Raw genomic sequence first — 18,345 nt, forward strand, 5'->3', positions numbered from 1 at the left:
CCTCACCGCCAGTCACAATGAGATCTCATGATTAGGGAGTAACCCGAAGCAACCGAACTGTTCTTGATTCGGAGATATCTGTTCTTCATTTAAAGAGAGTTCTTCATACACTTAAACAGAGAGTTTGCTCATTAAATCAATGTAGAAAAAGTTCAGCTCGTCACGAACAGGATTCGAACCTGTGCGGGGAAACCCCATTGGATTTCGAGTCCAACGCCTTAACCTCTCGGCCACCGTGACGGTTACGTTTCAAGGAAGTGACGTTACTATTTTAATAGATATACGTATGACGATGTCTATGCTCACGTGAGTATAGTACATCGGGAAATATATGATTCTCTAATGACGCACAAATAACATTTAGTTTGAAAGGATGTACAGACGGGTGGTGCTGACATGATTCGAACACAGGAGGGAGACAAGCGCCACGAAAACGCGTGTTGACGTGGAGGAACGTTCAAAATCATCAACTAACCTATCATCCAAACATGAAAAACACTATAACGCCAAATTATTAAACATTAAAAACAACGATTAAACAACGATTGATTCAGTCATTTCGTCCACGAGCAAATTAGCCTTTTATAAATTTAATGTCTTATTGTTTATATGTACCGCTGATATTTACATACATGGTTAACATGGGTGGGTGTATTGACAAAAATATTGATACTATTGATACCGATGACTTTCTAGGATATTGTCGTATTTATACCTCGTTATATTGTTTCTAAACTCGGGTTATAATTCCCAGTATAATACATTATTCTTTCGATATTTTACATTTTATTGTACATTATGACAATTTATTTGTTGTTCACAAATTTGTTGATTAAAAATGTATCCAAACATGTGAATTGAATTCAATGATCTTGAAGAATTTGAAAGGTATCAGTGTCAGAATCATTAATGGTCAGTTTTAACTTGGCATTGGATTGATTGCAACAGTTATTGTATGCTTACACCCCAGTTCTTATTGAGAAATACATATTGATTTCATTACCCAATGAATGTACTGTACATATAGCATTTTTTTTTTGTTTTCCCAATGCTATTGTATCCAAATATGTGTGGTCCTAAACAACTAATTATTTCTGGAGCTGCTTTGTGAAACATGTCAGTGCTTCTGGTATGGTACTTTGCTATGTTCATCTGCTAGTACAGTAAAGTCTTGTTATATCGATATTCTCGGGAGTCAGAAAAAATACCGATATAACCGGACTATCCATATATCCGATCCTGCGCCGAACTGCATTAAAAGTGGCCAATAATCCACTTGACATTGTTCTATAGTATAGAACAATGTCGAGCAGCTTAAATCAATCTTTGCTTAAGGATTTCAATACCAAAAAAGAACACAGCAAACGGCTGCTTCCAGTCAACTTTATTTTTCACACTTCCACCACCAGAGCACAGCACACTCACCGATTCCCGCACTTCCTGGTTCACAGGTCATGCTCAACCCGCCCCACATAGCTGGCCAAACACATGCCTGCAACAGAAGAACCAACTGCATGTACATATGCAAAACAGTGATTATTGCAAGCGATAAAAAGATATATGAATACAACACAATTAAATACATGTATTTGTACGCTTGTGTCTTCGTTGGAATAGGTGTGTATGCTATGTCAGTTGGGTCTTCTGTTGCAGGCATGTGTTTGGCCAGCTATGTGGGGCGGGTTGAGCATGACCTGTGAACCAGGAAGTGCGGGAATCGGTGTGTGTGCTGCGCTCTGGTGGTGGAAGTGTGAAAAATAAAGTTGACTGGAAGCAGCCGTTCGCCGTGTTCTTTTTTGGTATTGAAATCCTTAAGCAAAGATTGATTTAAGCTGCTTTTGTATCGATATAAGCAGACCAAATTGGCTGGCGAGAGATGAAAAGGGCATCGTAGTAACCGGATTATCATAATAACCGGGTATCGTACTAACGGAACTAATTATATCATAAAAGACTAGAAATTTGCCGGGAAATGAAAATAGTATCGTAATAAGTAGTAATACGTTATAACTGATATCGATATAACGAGACTTTACTGTATTTTCAATGTAAAATGCAATATTTAGTCTAAAAGAGTGCAAATAAAGGTGCAAAACAACAGCTGCACATTTTATTCTTTATTCATGAAAGTTTGAAAGGAAATTCTTGCAAGCTTACAAGATATTAGCAAACAAATGTCAGCAAGCGTTAACACTCAAGTGGCAAGGAACCTGCTGGTGTCAAGGAAACATCTTTGGCTGAAGTGGTTTCCTAGTCTCTGAATCACCAAACTATTGTCCAGCAAGCATATCAAAACCATTTCATGTCATGCTTTCTTTCTCATGGAATGAGAAAATAACTGCGATATATTTCCAGACAAATAACAGGCATACATTCACATACAACTATACATTTTTATTTCAAACAGAAAGTTACTGTATGTACATTTTAAAAGATAAGCAGAAAAGATAAGCAGAAAATGTTTTAATTCCAGTAAGATTGAAAACACTAATGTGCATCACACATAGCAGAAAATAGAGACAATTCATCAGTAGTACGAATTACATTACTGTAATAAAAAAAGATAAAATGCATCGAACAATCTTTTCACATACACTTAAAAGTCTGTCAATCTGTTTCCTAATGCTTATCATCTTCAGGGTCGTGCGGCGCTGGAGCCTATACCACTGGACATGAGCAACCTGTTCAGCACATTTCTTAAGGTGTCAGTGATTGACACGTTTACAAATATGCATGTAAGCCATCATCATGCTTAAATGAAGGTAGCCTGGTTCTGCATTTCTGCTTGCATGTATGTTTAACCCCTACATGTAAATTTCACTCCTGTGCATCCTGAGAAACATCGCCTGTATAATATATTGGCAATCAGTGGTGTATTGTAGCTTTAACAAAAGGAGGCGTTTTACTTATTATCCACAAAATGACTGGAATGTATTCCTTCAGGAGTGCAATTATTAATACCATCTTGTAGGCAGATGATGAGTGTTCATGTCCATGTCACAGGCAGCACAAGCGATGGTAAAAGGTAAGATAAATGTGAAGATGCACAAATATCACTAAACATTTGATTCCAATGTCTCGCAACCACCTAGAAGAAAAAAATGCATAGATCTACGATCCATCACATAAAGTACACCATCCCAAAGCAGTTTTGTATACTGAAAAACACTAAGAATTTGCCCTGCATTGACAGGTCATTTTGCAAATGAACATACTGTGTGCATCATTGTATGTCTTTTTTAATGGAATGGGTTTGAACCACTTCATGCTTTGTGTTATGTTTATACTATGCTGTGTATTGGCTCTAATAACATTTCGTTGTTATTCACGGTGATGATGACAGTAAAATAATTAATAATAATGAGAAAAATCTTAAATGACACCAGTGGTTTCTCAATTTGTTTCACTGACCCCATTTCAAATACTATTGAGAACCTGATCTTTATTTATATACCACCACCTTCCAACAGCTCACCACCAACACCACTAATTTGTGACTGACAGCATAAAAGATACGGCGTTGATTTTTTGTTCAGTTTAGCACATACGTATATTAACACAAAGGATGTGTTTAAGCCTCCTTAATGCACAACATGCATCAAAGTGAACTCCCTAGCATTTTTTTTTCTGTATGTGGCCATTGGGGGCAAAGGTTTGGACACCCATGTTTTAGCTGACAGTAAAAGATAGAAATCATAGTCATTGGTTAATTTTGAAAAACAAAACATTTCTAGTTCACAATAAAACAAGTTTAAAACCTACCCAAACTCTCCATTCCTGCTCTTGCACATCCTGGCAACATACCACCTCAACAGGCTGTGCGGGTACAAGTGTTGTTGCCAGAGATTTACTAGTTTTCACAATGAAGAAAAAAAAAGAACAAGAACAAAGAGGCTGTTTTTCATTTCCAATAAGCAAGGCAGAGGAGCTCAGCAAGAGGGAGATAGTTAGACCAGTGCCCTGGAGATGCTGTGTTTGAAGTTGTGAGCAGTGGTTTTATGATGTCTAAGTTACTGCAGTCCTTGCCATGTTCTTTTTCGACAACGTCGGTCATTGTCAAAAGCAGTAATGTCGCACAACCATTGGGAAACTCAGGATGTAAGGATTGTTTTCTACTGTGTATCAATGTGTGTGTTCATGAGAATATGTAACTAATTTATGTGCTTCCTGGATAGAACAACAGGGATGGTCAATCCTAAACAACTAAGATGCTTGCTCCAAAGCAACCGTTTCCGTCGGAGTCTGCACATTGGTTGCGGTCTTCACTTCGGTTTTGTGGTTCTCATCTTCTCCGTCCTCTTCTTCCTCCTCACCAACGTCGTCATCACGTTCTGGGACCGCGAGACCAGCAGAGCGATCACCATTTAATTCGCACTGGAAGCTTGCTGGTTCTCCATTGATGGACAGCTCTGCTTTTAAGTCGTCTGAGGTGGACTGAATCAGCATTTCTCCGCTTTTTTCCCCAGCACCTTCCTGGGTGTGCACCGCAGCCAAAGGGATATCTCTATCTGAGCATTCTAGTGGCGGAATCTCCACGTGTGCTCCTCCCCCTGAGGCAAGGTCTTGGGATGAAACTTCCCCATCTCTGACTTTCTTCACATTGAATGTCATGGGAGACACCTTAAATGAGGAGCTTTTGATAGAAGGGCTCTTAGGGTGGGTAGGACTGAGGCTCTTCATGATTTTTTCCCGTTTTTCTGGGGGGACAATCTTGGTGGTGATCTGGGCCATCTTTTTCTCAATGCTCTTCTTGATACTATCAACCTTTTTCAGACTAGAGCGCTTGAACTTGTCAGACCTTCTCTCAAACGTTTGGGAAGTACCAGGTTCCATCATGTGTCCCTCAGCTCTGTGTGCTGAGAGCTCATCATCGTCATCAGAGGAAAGGCTGATGGTCTGGAGACCTTCCTCCTGCGTATGGATGCCGTCAACAGAACTGGCAACTGACATATTCGGCACAGTGGACTCTGCATCATACTGGCTCGGTTGTGGGGTCTTGAGAGAATCATTGACAAACACACTGGAAGGGATCTCATTGTCCTCCTGTTAAGAAACAGACAAAAAAAGATAAGGCAAACCTTACATAAGACATATGTACAAACCCTTGGCGAAGTATTCCTTACTTTAAAACAAAATTATGGTGTCCACAAAAATGAACCATGATGAGCCGTGATTATGACTTTCATTCTTTCCATCTTCTCCATGTTCAACTTTTCCAATGGCAACAGAAGATTTTTCCAAACACACTTACTGACGGAATGGCACGGTCAATTAGCATGGACAACCATTTTTAAATATTTGAGATCATTATGAACTTGAATATTTTTGTTGTTCCTGCAAGGAAGAATGTACGGCAGTCTGTAAGACATTTTAAGAGTGCTTAAAGTGACAGGATGCCAAAGGGTTTTGTGGAACTGTCCATGGGTGTTATTAGCACATGCTCAAAGACCGGGTGGACCAGATTATCTGGAAGACTTATGGTTCTTGCACATTCTATATTTGTTTGTCTGATGAAGCTTCACTTTTCAACAGATTAGAATGTTTTTCCTTCAGATTTTTCACATGAAAACACTTTAGGCATTCTTCTAGTGCAGTCTTCCCCAATCTTTACTGAGCCAAGGCCCCTTATTTTACATTAGAAAAATCTCACAGCACACCACCCAATCAAAATGTATGAACGGCAACAGGTGGTTAATTATGTACTGTATATGTACCTTCCGGGAGCTGGTGGAAGAGCGTTTGACAGTTCTTCCTCTGACTATACGTCACATACTAGATATTGTAAATGAACAAATATACATTATCTGTAGTCAACTATCTTTTTTGGAACAATTTAATGAAAGAGGGTCTGATCTCACACTGTTTGAGACTCAGTGCTGTAGTGCAAAACAAGTAGCTCACAGACGACAACAACACCTGCTTCACACCTTGGAAACATGGTGTGCTGTGGATCAAACCACTCACAAACCACTCACTGTTTGATTAAAATGTATTTTGAGCGGTGTCCAAAGTGTGGCCCTTAATCTATTTTGTATTTGTATTTTATATTTGTCCATTCTAAAAAATACAATGAAACAAGAAAAAAAAACCAAAACTAGCGATTAAGTCATAATTTTAAATATTAAAAACTAAAACATGTATTTTTTAATAATATTTTTTTAATATGATGAGATGCAAACAAAAAAATAAGTTGAAATTTTAGGAAAATTAGGTTGGGTCAAGGACAATAAAGTAAAACTGTTATGACAATAAAGACATATTACTCAAAGAAAATTAAAAGGAAAAACAAGCAAAGAAGTGTTATGTAAAGAGAAAAAAAATCATATCAATAATACCACAAAGACTGTTTTAAAAAACCTCTCGGCATACCCACATTGCACTTTTCAAAAAGGGTTTCACTCCTGCCTGAACTTGACGAGTCATGATGAGATTATTTGGCTTGCCTTAACAATAAACGGTGATATGAGCTGGGAAACTGTCTGCAAAAAAGCATTGTTTAAAATAGCTGTTTGCTTGAATTACAAGGATATTATAAAAATATCTCCACAACCCTAGTAAGGATAAGAGGCATGGACTATAATTAAAATATTGCATGAATGGCCACAGGTTGTTTGGCACCAATAACCATTTCTAAAATGAGAACATTCACACCCACATCTTTTCACTCATACACACTCACACACACATATACACACGCACCCACACACTTCCTCATTGTGCTCGTCTAGGACTGAGGAAGTCCAGTAATTAATTGCCTCTCTAAACAAATACTCATTAGCCACTGAGAATGACTGTATGTGTGTTGGCTTAATCATGACCAAAGAAAACAGAAGTATGTCGATAAATTTGTAAAGAAACCAAGCAAGAAATGATAATTTCATGTGACAACATGTTCATTGTTTTATAATGCTCTGCAAGTCTTCCGCTGTTGAAGTGCCATTTTCATGAATAACAAGTAAAGCAATGCGAGCCAGCGCTTATGTAAGCCTTCTCTTAATCTCTCGCTCTATTCAAACCAAAGAGATCAGGGAGGGGCAGGACGGGACTGAAAGAACTGAGATGATGAGCGCTTGTTACTTTGCGCCTCAAAGTGCCTCTTCATGCCACATGAGGAAGGATTCACTCTATTTGTATACGGTCAATGAGTGTGAGTGTGCAACAGGATAGGATCTCAGGTGGAAAGACCAGAATTTCCGTTATTTTCTGGCAAATGTTGACAGCTATGGTGCATGTGTGTCTCGGTTTGTCAAAAAAAGATGTTTTATTAAGTCATAAGCTGTTTTCCACAGTTAACGCATACTAACATAGTAAGCAAGGTGCCTGTGGTAAATTACATATACACCGAATTAACTGATAAAGGATTCATATAAACCCCCATATTAATAATATATCCCCACAACCAAGAATTGTCAGATGGAAGCAGTTGTTAACACTTATTTTTCACTGATAAAATGCAGGTAATAATCAGTTTATTATGATACTTTTGTACTGTATTGCGGTCTTCCCTCACCACCTTGCACTTTGAATTCCAAGGCTTCACTCTATCAAGGTTTTTCTAAAATATATTGATAATAAATCATGCTGTTGCATGGTTGAATATAGCGAGTTACCTGAAGTGCTGATAGTCTCTAACAATACAAGCAAATTGTTGCATTTGATCTTCAAAGGTGTTGATTACCAATGGAAAAAAAAATCATGTTCAAATTGTTCCTATTTGTTATTAAAAGAGTTCATTGTTCTCCACCAGCCCCCCAAATTCTCATATCAGCATACTCACCGATTGGTGCGCACACGCACACACACACACACACTCATATCATATCACTCTACTGTTTTGCATGTTTAAATTCCAGGAAGTTGGTTTCAGTGTCAACCCAAATCACACCCTCATGTATCAGTGGACAGTCGGAAGGAAGGAGGAAAGGGAGGAAAGGAAATTGAATTGCACATTTTTCCATGGGAATATCCTCTGAAACATGATCAACTCTCCAGGAAATGCATATTCTTAGCCTAGGTTACAGAACAATTACAGAACAAGCACTATCTCATATTGCAACATTTTTTTAAAATAGCAAAAATGGCCCTTCTGATTTCTACCTCGTCTTTACCGAAAATATTTACATATCAAGTGAAGGCATCTTTTCCATCTACACCTCTTCCATATCCTCATTGTCACATACCTACAGTATAGGCTTCACAAGCTTACAAAGCACAATAAACAACACACCGCTGGAATGAAGACTGTCAACAATGTCAAGATGTGACCATGACTTCAGTTGAAAGCAATCGTAGCAAAAGATACCTGATTCAATCCTTAATTTAATCACATGTCATGCACCTGACAATATTTTCGACCAGTCCAGATATGAGGTACTGGCATTATTATGTCATAAAATTGAGAATTATATGAAAAAATTGTCTCCTTCCTTTACTGTGATGTCACTGAGTGCATTTCACAAATACTCCAATATGCAATACAAGTTGTACCAAGTTGTATTTTGTGTCAACAAAATAGTCAGGGCTCTATGTTAAAAACAAAAATGTCTTGCCCATGGGGAATCCTTAAGGTGAGAACTACTTTCCCGAACTTGCCCCATGTAAAATGAAAAGACTGCCATAATGATATCATATATCAATATATGCGGATAATTCATCAGATAATAGTACTGATGCATTGTATTTGGAAGAATGTCTGAAAAATTGTGGAGATGTATGTTAACATGGCAAGCCATGCTACCTTACACATCGTAGTCGTAGTAAGCAGTGATATTTATAAGTTGTGCACCACAATGACACATTTGACACATTTGTGTACTAGTAAAGTGTTTTTAATCTAGAAAAAAATGCTCAATGGTCAAACATTTTTTTTGTGAAGCAAAGGTGAGAAAAATACACAGAGAAATTGAACCGCTAGATTTTGTAGCTTGTGCAAAATCAGCACTTGGTATTGGATCTAATCGGTGGTGTTTCATTGTGACCACTTCAAATTGTCACAGCAATGTGATTCACTCACCTGTGCCATCATTTGATTTGCTGCCGCTAATAAAATACTTGTTTAGGAGGCCCTGGTTCATCACTTTTTGCTGTTTTCCTTCAGAAGTTGTTGAAGAATTAGACGATGTTGGCAGGGACGCCATGATAGATTTTTTTCCTAGTCAAACAATCGCTGATTGGTTGATTGCGAACAAGAACGGGTGCGGGTAAAACGCGGATTGTGGGTTACGGACCGCGGTCTAAATAAACAATTCTGATTGGTCCATTTCAAGATTTGCAAGGATTGGTTTGCAAATTACCACCGGAATTACACAGTCCGTGTTGTACCAACATCCAACAAGAACCGCTTTAAAAAAATTCTTGGCAGTATGGCATGCCAAAGTGCACTTGCCCGACGGGAATATTAATGATTGGATTTACTTGCCCGAATTTTGTTTTAACTTGTCCCGAGCCATCGGTACATCGTTATTGTCGAGCCCTGATAGTCATTAAAAAAATCATGATTAGTAGTCAATTATTATAACATACCTTCCTCCCTACCATCAACAGCAACAATACTATTTGGAAAGCTGCATGAAACTTTTTTTCAGTTCACGTCCTATGATTATTCTGCTGCATAACGAGACATGTGACTCAGAGTGAGTCTTCCCAAGGTGTGATATTAGATTAGAAGCATTGAAGGAAGATGTCTTACTCCCCTTTTGCATAACCAGTGCTTAACCAGTCCAAATGAAAATTCCATATTTAAAATCTGAAGGTGAGACTTCAGATTTTCAGGCTAGCAAGATTTATTGTCTGTGGCACATCGTGGAAAGTCACTTGCGCGTCGATATCAATATTGGCAGAAAAAAAAAATACAGATATGATCTGATATCTAATTTTAATGCCAATATTGGCAACATGTATTATCTTTGTTCATCATCCTTTCTTTTGACCAGCTTTAACAGATAACGTATATACAATCCTAAACAATGCACTGTACACCAAAGCTATTGTTTGGTAAAGATCACACTTTAGAATAATCCCACTACAAGTTGTCACCAGGCAGTACGTGTATGCAAGTAAAATGATATCTTTCTGCCTAATCTGCACACAGCATCAGATACTATACGTATATCTATCGTAACAAAACTCCCAGTTTGGAAGCAATTAAACAATAAAAAATATTCTGAACAAAGAGAACCAAGGGAAGCATACTACGCTACACAACAATCAGTGACAATACTGCAAGCCAACTTTTCTGTCATGACCTTATTAACAGGCTTAACATGCAATGGAAAATATGTACAGTATGCTGCCTTGGCAGTTCTCAAGAGAGATGAAATACTTGTACATTTGTTTTAGGAGTGAAAATATATGTCTATACCAGGGGTATCCAAAATTCAGCCAAGCAGCAAATTTAACAAAAAACTAAAAAAAAAAAATACATACAATATATTTATAAAACAGCAAAAATGAAAAAATCTGCATTAATTTTACAATAATAAAATAAAAATAGAAGAAAGATAAAGTCATACATTTACAACAATAATACAAGAACAAGAATACATTCAAAAATAGAATGTCAAAAATATAACAAAATAAAGTTGTAGTTTATCAGAAAATTAGGTTGCAAAAAAGTTATGTTACAAAAAATAACTGTTAAGTATAAAGTCAAACTATTACAAGAAAAAAAGGTGTATTATGATGAGAAAAAAGTTGAAACTTTATGACAATATATACATAATACACAAAAAATAATATTTTTAAAGCAAAGTTGAAATATTAATAAAACAAATATGATTAAAAACAAACAAGATAAAGTTCCATCCATTTTCTATAGCGCTTATCCTCACTAGGGTCGTGGGGGTATGCTGGAGCCTATCCCAGCTGTCCCAGACAAACAACCATTCACACTCACATTCATACCTGTGGACAATTTGGCGTCATGAATTAACCTGACATGTTTTAAAAATGCGGGAGGAAAAAATCCCATCCATGCACGGGGAGAACCTGCAAACTCCACACAGAGATCCCCAAGCGGCGATTCAAACCCCGGAGTAAATGAAGCTGTATTATTTTTGGGAACGGTTATAATATTATGGTAATAAAGTCAAAATAAATTCATAACACTATGGCAGAAAATTTGTGAACATCATTTGAGAGGAAAGTTAAAATATTTGGAAAAAAAACAACAGGAAATGTGTGAATGGTTGTTTGTATATTTGCCCTGTGATTGGCCTACAACCAGTCCAGGGTGTACCCCGCCTGACTTCCGAAGTCAATTGGGATGGGCTCCAGCATACCCGTGACCCTAGTCAGGATAAGGGTCATAGAAAATGAATGGATGGATTTTTATGGTTCATCAGTGTTCTCATGTTAATTTTCGTTATTCCATAATTAATTACACACTGTAAGATGTTTCCAGCTGTATTGTATTGTCATCTTATGATATTCATCTTCTGGTGGAGGGATTTTTCCTCAACACATCTTTGACCTGCTCAAACATGCAGGAATAAATCTGATTTTATGATTCTTGCAAACAGACGCAGTGAACCGCAGCTAGGCCTAAATATATGGTTAGCCCTGAATGAGAACTTACTCAAAGGATTTATGTAACTGTTGGTATTCAATATTTGCTTGCCTTCTGCTGCAATGCACTGTCAATTGTGACGGAATTGCCTGTGCATAGTGGATTTAAGAGCATCTACTGTGTTTGCTACAGAATTTTAAAACCTTTTCTTAGCTTTGACTCATGAAAGAGAGCTACAGGGCGAGGCTGAGAACACATACCTGTTTGTCCTTCAGTTTGTCTTGTGACAATGAGTAATGCAAAAGCACATAGCTTTGTTTGTATGTTAACTTTTGTACTAAAAGTATGATAGATCATCATATTAAGAAAAAACCTTTCACAGCATATTAATCACGATTGGTCAGCTATAAACACATAGCATTTCAATAAACACCAAAAGAAAACGCTTCAACAACTTAATTTTAATAGCACACAAGAGTTTGGTTGCAGAGGATGTTTCTCCTTCTTTGCAATGTGTGAATGTTAGTTTGTGAGAGTGCTGACTCCGGTTATGTCCACACAAACACGGATATTTTTTCACTGTAGCTGAAGACGAGAATTGATGTAAATACTAGCAATGTGTACATTATTGCAATCTAATTTATCATAGGTCAGGTACTGTCTAAAACTTAGACAGCAACAACATAACATTAAAAGCATTCAATAATTGCAGAGACACCTTCCACCAGGTTGAGCCAGGAGTTTGTTTTGCAGAAAGATCATATATCGGTTAATTCACAAATCCAACAAACAAATGTTCACAGCATTTGGGACCAAATATGAGGTGAAAGAAAAAGGGTAAAAATACAGTATAGTGGTCTATTTTTGCAATGTGGGATAAAGTTAGAAGGTGTGTTCAAAGATCATCAAACATGTCACTGCTAGCAACAAACAACATTTGCAAAACTGTGACATTTCTAACAGAACATTAGTTTAAATTTCCAAAATGCATAACCATTTACATAAAATTTGATGTAGTTTACAAATGTTTACAAATGATTTTTTTCCAGTGTTTTTTTATTACACCTGAAATTTTGGTGGAACCCTTCCTTGTGCTCTTTTGCAATATACTGTAAAAATTGGCTTCATTATTTTATAATGTAAGAATAATGTCTACATCAACACACTGCAGACTAACTGCAGATATGAATGAATTGAAGTTCCTGCTCAATAAGACATTACTTTTGTGATGTTGGAGGTGTTGTTGTCTGCTAAAGTCGTGCTGTAACATGGTTCTTTTTACTGCCTGACTTGGCTTAACAAACCATGTTTGTGGAGAATTCAGTGTGCTTCCATACACACCTTAGAGCTTGTAATTGTGCCCACAAGGATGGTGATGTGTCAAAGAAATTTGTGTCTCAAGCTTTTACTCAAACACCAACGCCTGCTGTTAAAATGCATTAGATGCTGCGGTGTAAGATCATGGGAGAACATGTCCCAACAATATACTTTAAAAATATAGATGTTTTTCAGCTTCTGTGGAATGAATTTGGCTTCATCGTATTCTGTTGTGAAATGAATAATGTTCAGGGCTTCACCTACAGTTCAGTTGAGGATCAACAATCAGCTTCTTAAGTAGTTACAATTACATTGCATGTTAGCAGTTACCACTTTGCAGACAGGCTACATTATCTCCCAAGCCATGCACAGTATAGATGAGCTTTTCTATTTTGATCACTTAATATGCCATGCAGCAGTACAACCCACGGTCTGTACCTCTGCGTTTGGATTCCGGTTTCATGGTTTTATTTTTAGCAAAGCTATCTGAAGTTAATAGTTGTAGTGTGCAGTAATGTTCTCATATTTGACAATGGCATAACACAGCTTTCATTTCATGCACTCATCTGTCAGTTTACAGTGGAGAGGGGTTCAAAAACAGTGCACCGCACCTCACCGTTGGCAGGAGGTGGCAGGAGGCAGAGGTCCCTTCACGAGTCGTCTCCACATATAACTGTAGGCTCTGCTACATGGCTGTTGTCAGTTATATTCTCAGATATATATACTCTGTCCCCAAATGCCTCACCTTTTTGTCTGCTTCTAGGCAGACTGTCCCTCACGTGAAATATGTATAATGTGGGACATGGGAAGTTGTGGGGGTTTTTGCCAGCATGAACAGGCACACACTCAGGCACACGCACACTATGCAAAGACAAAAACACTGTCCATAAGGTCTGATTGTGGCCAGACACCGTTTTACCATAGCTCCAATGTGACACTGACCCATTCTGGGTCAAACACAGGAACCCAGTCAACATCATATTAAACTTAAGCCCCAATAATCTAATAAGGAATCAATGAAAGTGAATACAAGAAAATCCGGACAAGAACAGAAAGGTGAGTTCACTTGAGTATTCTCTGAAAGTGAGGACTGATGATTGGATTTGTAATACTTCATTAATCTTTTTATGTTTTTATAACGGCCCAAATGTACCAATATCGTGTGAAGAACATCTCTAGGTGATCAAAATGTAATCAGTTATACTTCATTTTCCGATTATAATTTTGGACCTTTGCAGTTTGATACATCGGTCTGGCTAATTCAGCTGCATTTTGTGTCTTCATTGTCTACTTCTCCTTTCACTACCATTTTCCAAGGCACTCAAATGCACCTAGTTCTACTATCCATTATAGTCTTTTCAAAGGAGATCAAACTTGAAAAATATGTTTATAACATAAAGGTTTTGTGATCTGCACTGCTGTGTCAATGAGTTTTTGAGCTTCCCTGCTTGAGTACACAGAAAATAATTATTACCAAAGTGTGAATGCTTGATTTTCTCATTAAAACGAGGTCATCTGAAAACAGTATGGTTTCATAATGAAACACTGCGGTTGGCATCTATCCACATAATTACACCAAACACTGGTTTTCTCATTCTGTTGCTCTGTTTCTATACTCTAAACTATAGCCATGTAACGACCGAATATTACAAATTATACCTAATAACCTCATGACAAGAGTTACTTGCAATTTATTATCATTGGGGAATGTTGTGTGCGTGCCTCTTAACCCCCCCCCCCCCGCCCCCCCACCCTAAAAACAAACTAGGCAAAGGAGCAGTAATTAAGCCCTCATTAGTCCTTGTTATGTAACAAGAATGCAGCAATGCAGTGGGACATTGTCAGTTTTGAACGACCGCAGTCAACAGTACACAGGTTGCTTTTTGAACATACTGTAGGCCCTCTGTGTTTCCACCTCAGCAGGCACATACAGAGTGATGAGTGTTCTAGATCTATTTTGCAGAGCGGCAAGAGAGGGCCCCTCAGTCAGTCTTGGTGTGCATCATATGTGTGCAGCTTGTGTTTTCACGACAACTTTCAGGAGATACTGTGCCCAAAAAACAGACCACCAGTAGAACAGACAATAAAAACCAAAGCTGCAAGCACACTGGAGGGAAAGACATGCAAAGTCAACACAATGACTGCAGGGTTACTTTGGATGAGGTGATTGCGAAAGTCTTGCCAGAGAGAAAGAAAGGAACGACAGGTGAATCAAGTTCTTCTACCGCCCAAATTAAATCTTCCCTCTGCTCCCTCGGGCTTGGCATGTCTCATTTACAACTCTGTAACTGCATACGCCGGACCCAAAACATCAGGATAATAGCCATTAAGTAACATGCATGCTCACATGCCACACACACACACACACACACACACTACCTAACCAGGGCTTTTCCCACTGATGGCCAAATACTGAAAAAAGGGTGCAAGGACCACTTTGATACTTCGTAAAATGCTCAGAAGTTATAAGCCACTTATCCTCATTAGAGTTGCAGGAGCCTGTCTATTTCAACTTTATTTTTTGTAAACTTCTCATAATGATGATGTTATTCCCAAATTTTATGACTTTATTCTCATAACACTGTAACTTTTTCCACAACCTAATTTTTTCATAATATTACAACTTAAAAAACATCTTTCTTTAATATTTCAACTTTATGCTACTAAAGTGATGTTATTTGCCCTGTTAATATTACAATGTTATTGCCCTATATTACAACTTTTTTGTCTCACTGATTTTAATTTTAAATTTCCAACTGATTTCCCCCATGTTTGCTGTTGTTGGTTTTTTTTTAGTTTTCTTGTTTATTGTTATTGTTTATTTTTAGAATGTGTTGGGGGCTTCACGTTGGACACCCCTGTACCAAGCCCTTACACATTGTCTTTTGAGTAGAAGTATTACAAGAGCATTGCAATAACTAGATTAAGTTCTCTAAACATTGTAGACTTGGTCATGTGTGCCTTTCAGATGTTGTAAAACAACATAAAAACCCAAAGCAAAGGTGGAATTAAGCAATGAGTTGAAAGCAAACTGTATGGTCCACTGTCTGTAAAACACTTGTCACTCCCTTATGACCTGGAGTCCAATAAAATCGATTCTTGGCGCCGCCTTTCCTGCATGCAAACAGAGCAACTAGGAGGTTACGGCCTTGGCACCTGCTGCACCTGAACAACAGAGTCTTAGTACCTGGGAAACCAGATAACCCCAATGGTTACGAGCCCTCAGTGGCTCAGGCTGTGTCAACAATACCGACAATATCGACCCCCTCCACACACATCCCGCTTCACTTCCCGTGCACACACTTGCATGCACATGCTCAACCACATACTGTTATGCATGAAAAATGGGCACTCATTCAGGGGCTTTTAGCACACACACACACCATCGTCATCATTTTGGGTCTGTCAATGACATAAAGAAACTTTTTAAATTGTACTCTTTTCCTGATAGTCAATACTTATAAAGGTTGAACAGTGTTGATAAGTAATATACTGCAATATATATATATATATATATATATATATGAGACAAAGGAGAGACGGAATATATACTGTGAGGATATTTTTTCTTTTGGGGAGAAAGTTGATCACTTCTTCAGCACCCGTCTCCAGTTACTCTCACAGGTTTGATGGCAGTTGAAATGGCAAAGCCATCTAAAAGTCAAGTCTATCCAGGTTCTTGCTGTGGGGTGAAAACAGATCCTGTTAGAACCCATTATCCCGTGTCGCTCCATTCCCAGACACACCCATACCCTCTGCTGACACATAAGACAGGGAAGAGAGGAGACTCATGCATTTGTTGAGCTCCCACTTTGAACTCCTATTGCATTGAGTTTAACAATATTTTATGTCTAAACTAATAGCACACATTTCAGGCTGTTGCATGCACCTTGCTGCATCATTCATCAGCATGAACCTACAAGTTGCATGAAATCCTGTTCCTGCTCAACAAGTTTCAACAGCTCAAAAGGAAATTAAGTGGCGTTCATGTCAACCTGGGCGATACACAAACACCTGCCAATGCAGTCAAATATGAATGCAAATATGCACAACCACAATATATACATTCGCCGTCCATGAAAGCCTGCATAAACTAACAACGACTTAAATTAAGATATACTGTAGATTTTGCATTAGATGCTGCAGGTGTACCTAACATTGTGGCAAGCGAGTGCAGTGTTTGTGGTTATGGAAGTGTCCAGACGCTCACCTGGAAAATGAGGACTTTAAAGTGGTTCCTCTTGAGCAGGTGGCTGTGGTTTGCCTCCAGCTTCTTCACCTGCACGGCCTGTTTGTCCAAGCGCTCCCTCACCTCCTTCAGGTGACCGCTCATTTTGCGGGAGCGCTCGAGGAGCTTACTGACGCTGTTGGAGGTGCTGATGTGTGTCTTGGACAGGCGGCTCACGTCCCCCTGCACGACCCGCACGGCGCCTTCCAGGTCGGCCTGCCGCTGCTCCATGCGGTGTTGGTTGTCCTGCACCGCCTCCATCATGTTGACCAGCTTATCCAGGAGGGCCACCACGGTGATGGCGCTCACCTGGCCACCCCCGGGGCTGCCAGGGGCGGGTGCGGAAGGGCTGGTGGGACTTTTTAAGCCCAGTCGCGATAGAGTGCTGGTCGTGGTAGGCGAGGACGGAGCCGACGGCGGGCTGAAGCTCGGGATGAGGAGCTCCGTGTTCTCGTTTGTCTGCTGCGGGATGGTGTGAGTGCTGCCCGACACGCTGCCCGGCTCGGGCTGGGATGCCTCGGCACGAGGTGCGTCTGCTTCCATGGTTCACAGGTGCTTTAGCCACAAATAAAGCACTAATATGTTGTGACCTGTGTCGCACGGATGATGTCGTTGTGGAGTGAACTTTGTGGGTTACACTTCTTTGACTTGACTCAGCACCCACGCCCCGTTCTGTCTCTCTCTCTCTCTCTCCATGCGCACACACAAGCACAAACACGCATTGAACTTTCAAAACACCTCCCCCGCAAGCCAAAGGGAGGGGCTTGGTTGCCTGGTAACCTAACAGGCCTTGTCCGACTCACAGAGGAGTGGTAGGACTTGAGTGTGTATTCTGGTGTGTGTTGTGTTGTCATGTAAGACCAACCACCCCAGTTTAAAGCTTGCTTGGTTGCCTTTGTAAAATATATGTGATTGCTGCCTGTGTTCTCTGGTGGCCATGTTGTTGGCACTGCATTGTATTGGAGTGTTTTATAGCTCACCACTCCACTTGGAATATTATGAGGGGAAAAAAATCATTTTAGTGGCATAAAGTTTATGCCAGTGTGTAGTGTATATGAAGAAATATTCATATATATATATATATATATATATATATATATATATATATATATATATATATATATATATATATATATACACATATATCGTGTAATATCATGAGAAACAAACAAAACGAAATAAAATAGGAATTTTTGCAAAACTAGGTTGCAGAAAAAGTGCCATAGCTGCTGAGGTTGGATGCAGTAAGAATTTTCTGAACGATCCTGAGCATTACAAACATAAAAGTTAAGTG

At 38.9% G+C, this 18,345-nt stretch overlaps 1 protein-coding gene and 1 non-coding gene across 2 annotated transcripts; both read right to left on the bottom strand.

The window, feature by feature from the left end:
- Window positions 1-158: 158 nt before the first annotated feature.
- trnas-cga (transfer RNA serine (anticodon CGA)) lies at window positions 159-240 on the bottom strand. The gene has a single exon. It is a non-coding gene; the product is annotated as a tRNA-Ser (tRNA).
- Window positions 241-2,104: 1,864 nt separating this feature from the next.
- Window positions 2,105-17,701, bottom strand: LOC131136230 (caveolae-associated protein 2-like). The gene is made up of 2 exons (XM_058082859.2): window positions 17,034-17,701; window positions 2,105-5,043 (listed from the first exon to the last, which is right to left on the bottom strand). Exons 1-2 carry the CDS (start codon window positions 17,592-17,594, stop codon window positions 4,204-4,206), a joined length of 1,401 nt encoding a protein of 466 aa, XP_057938842.2. The 5' UTR covers window positions 17,595-17,701; the 3' UTR covers window positions 2,105-4,203.
- Window positions 17,702-18,345: the final 644 nt, after the last annotated feature.

Source organism: Doryrhamphus excisus, linkage group LG12 (assembly GCF_037039965.1).
Source record: "Doryrhamphus excisus strain RoL-2023G ecotype Guam linkage group LG12, RoL_Dexc_Guam_v1.1, whole genome shotgun sequence".
Taxonomy (NCBI): domain Eukaryota; kingdom Metazoa; phylum Chordata; class Actinopteri; order Syngnathiformes; family Syngnathidae; genus Doryrhamphus; species Doryrhamphus excisus.

Excerpts from the sequence above, each read along its gene's own strand:
- LOC131136230 (XM_058082859.2), bottom strand. The coding sequence starts at position 17,594 with ATGGAAGCAGACGCACCTCGTGCCGAGGCATCCCAGCCCGAGCCGGGC. Across the intron at positions 5,044-17,033 it reads TTAAAGTCCTCATTTTCCAG|GAGGACAATGAGATCCCTTC; the intron begins GTGAGCGTCTGG and ends GTTTCTTAACAG.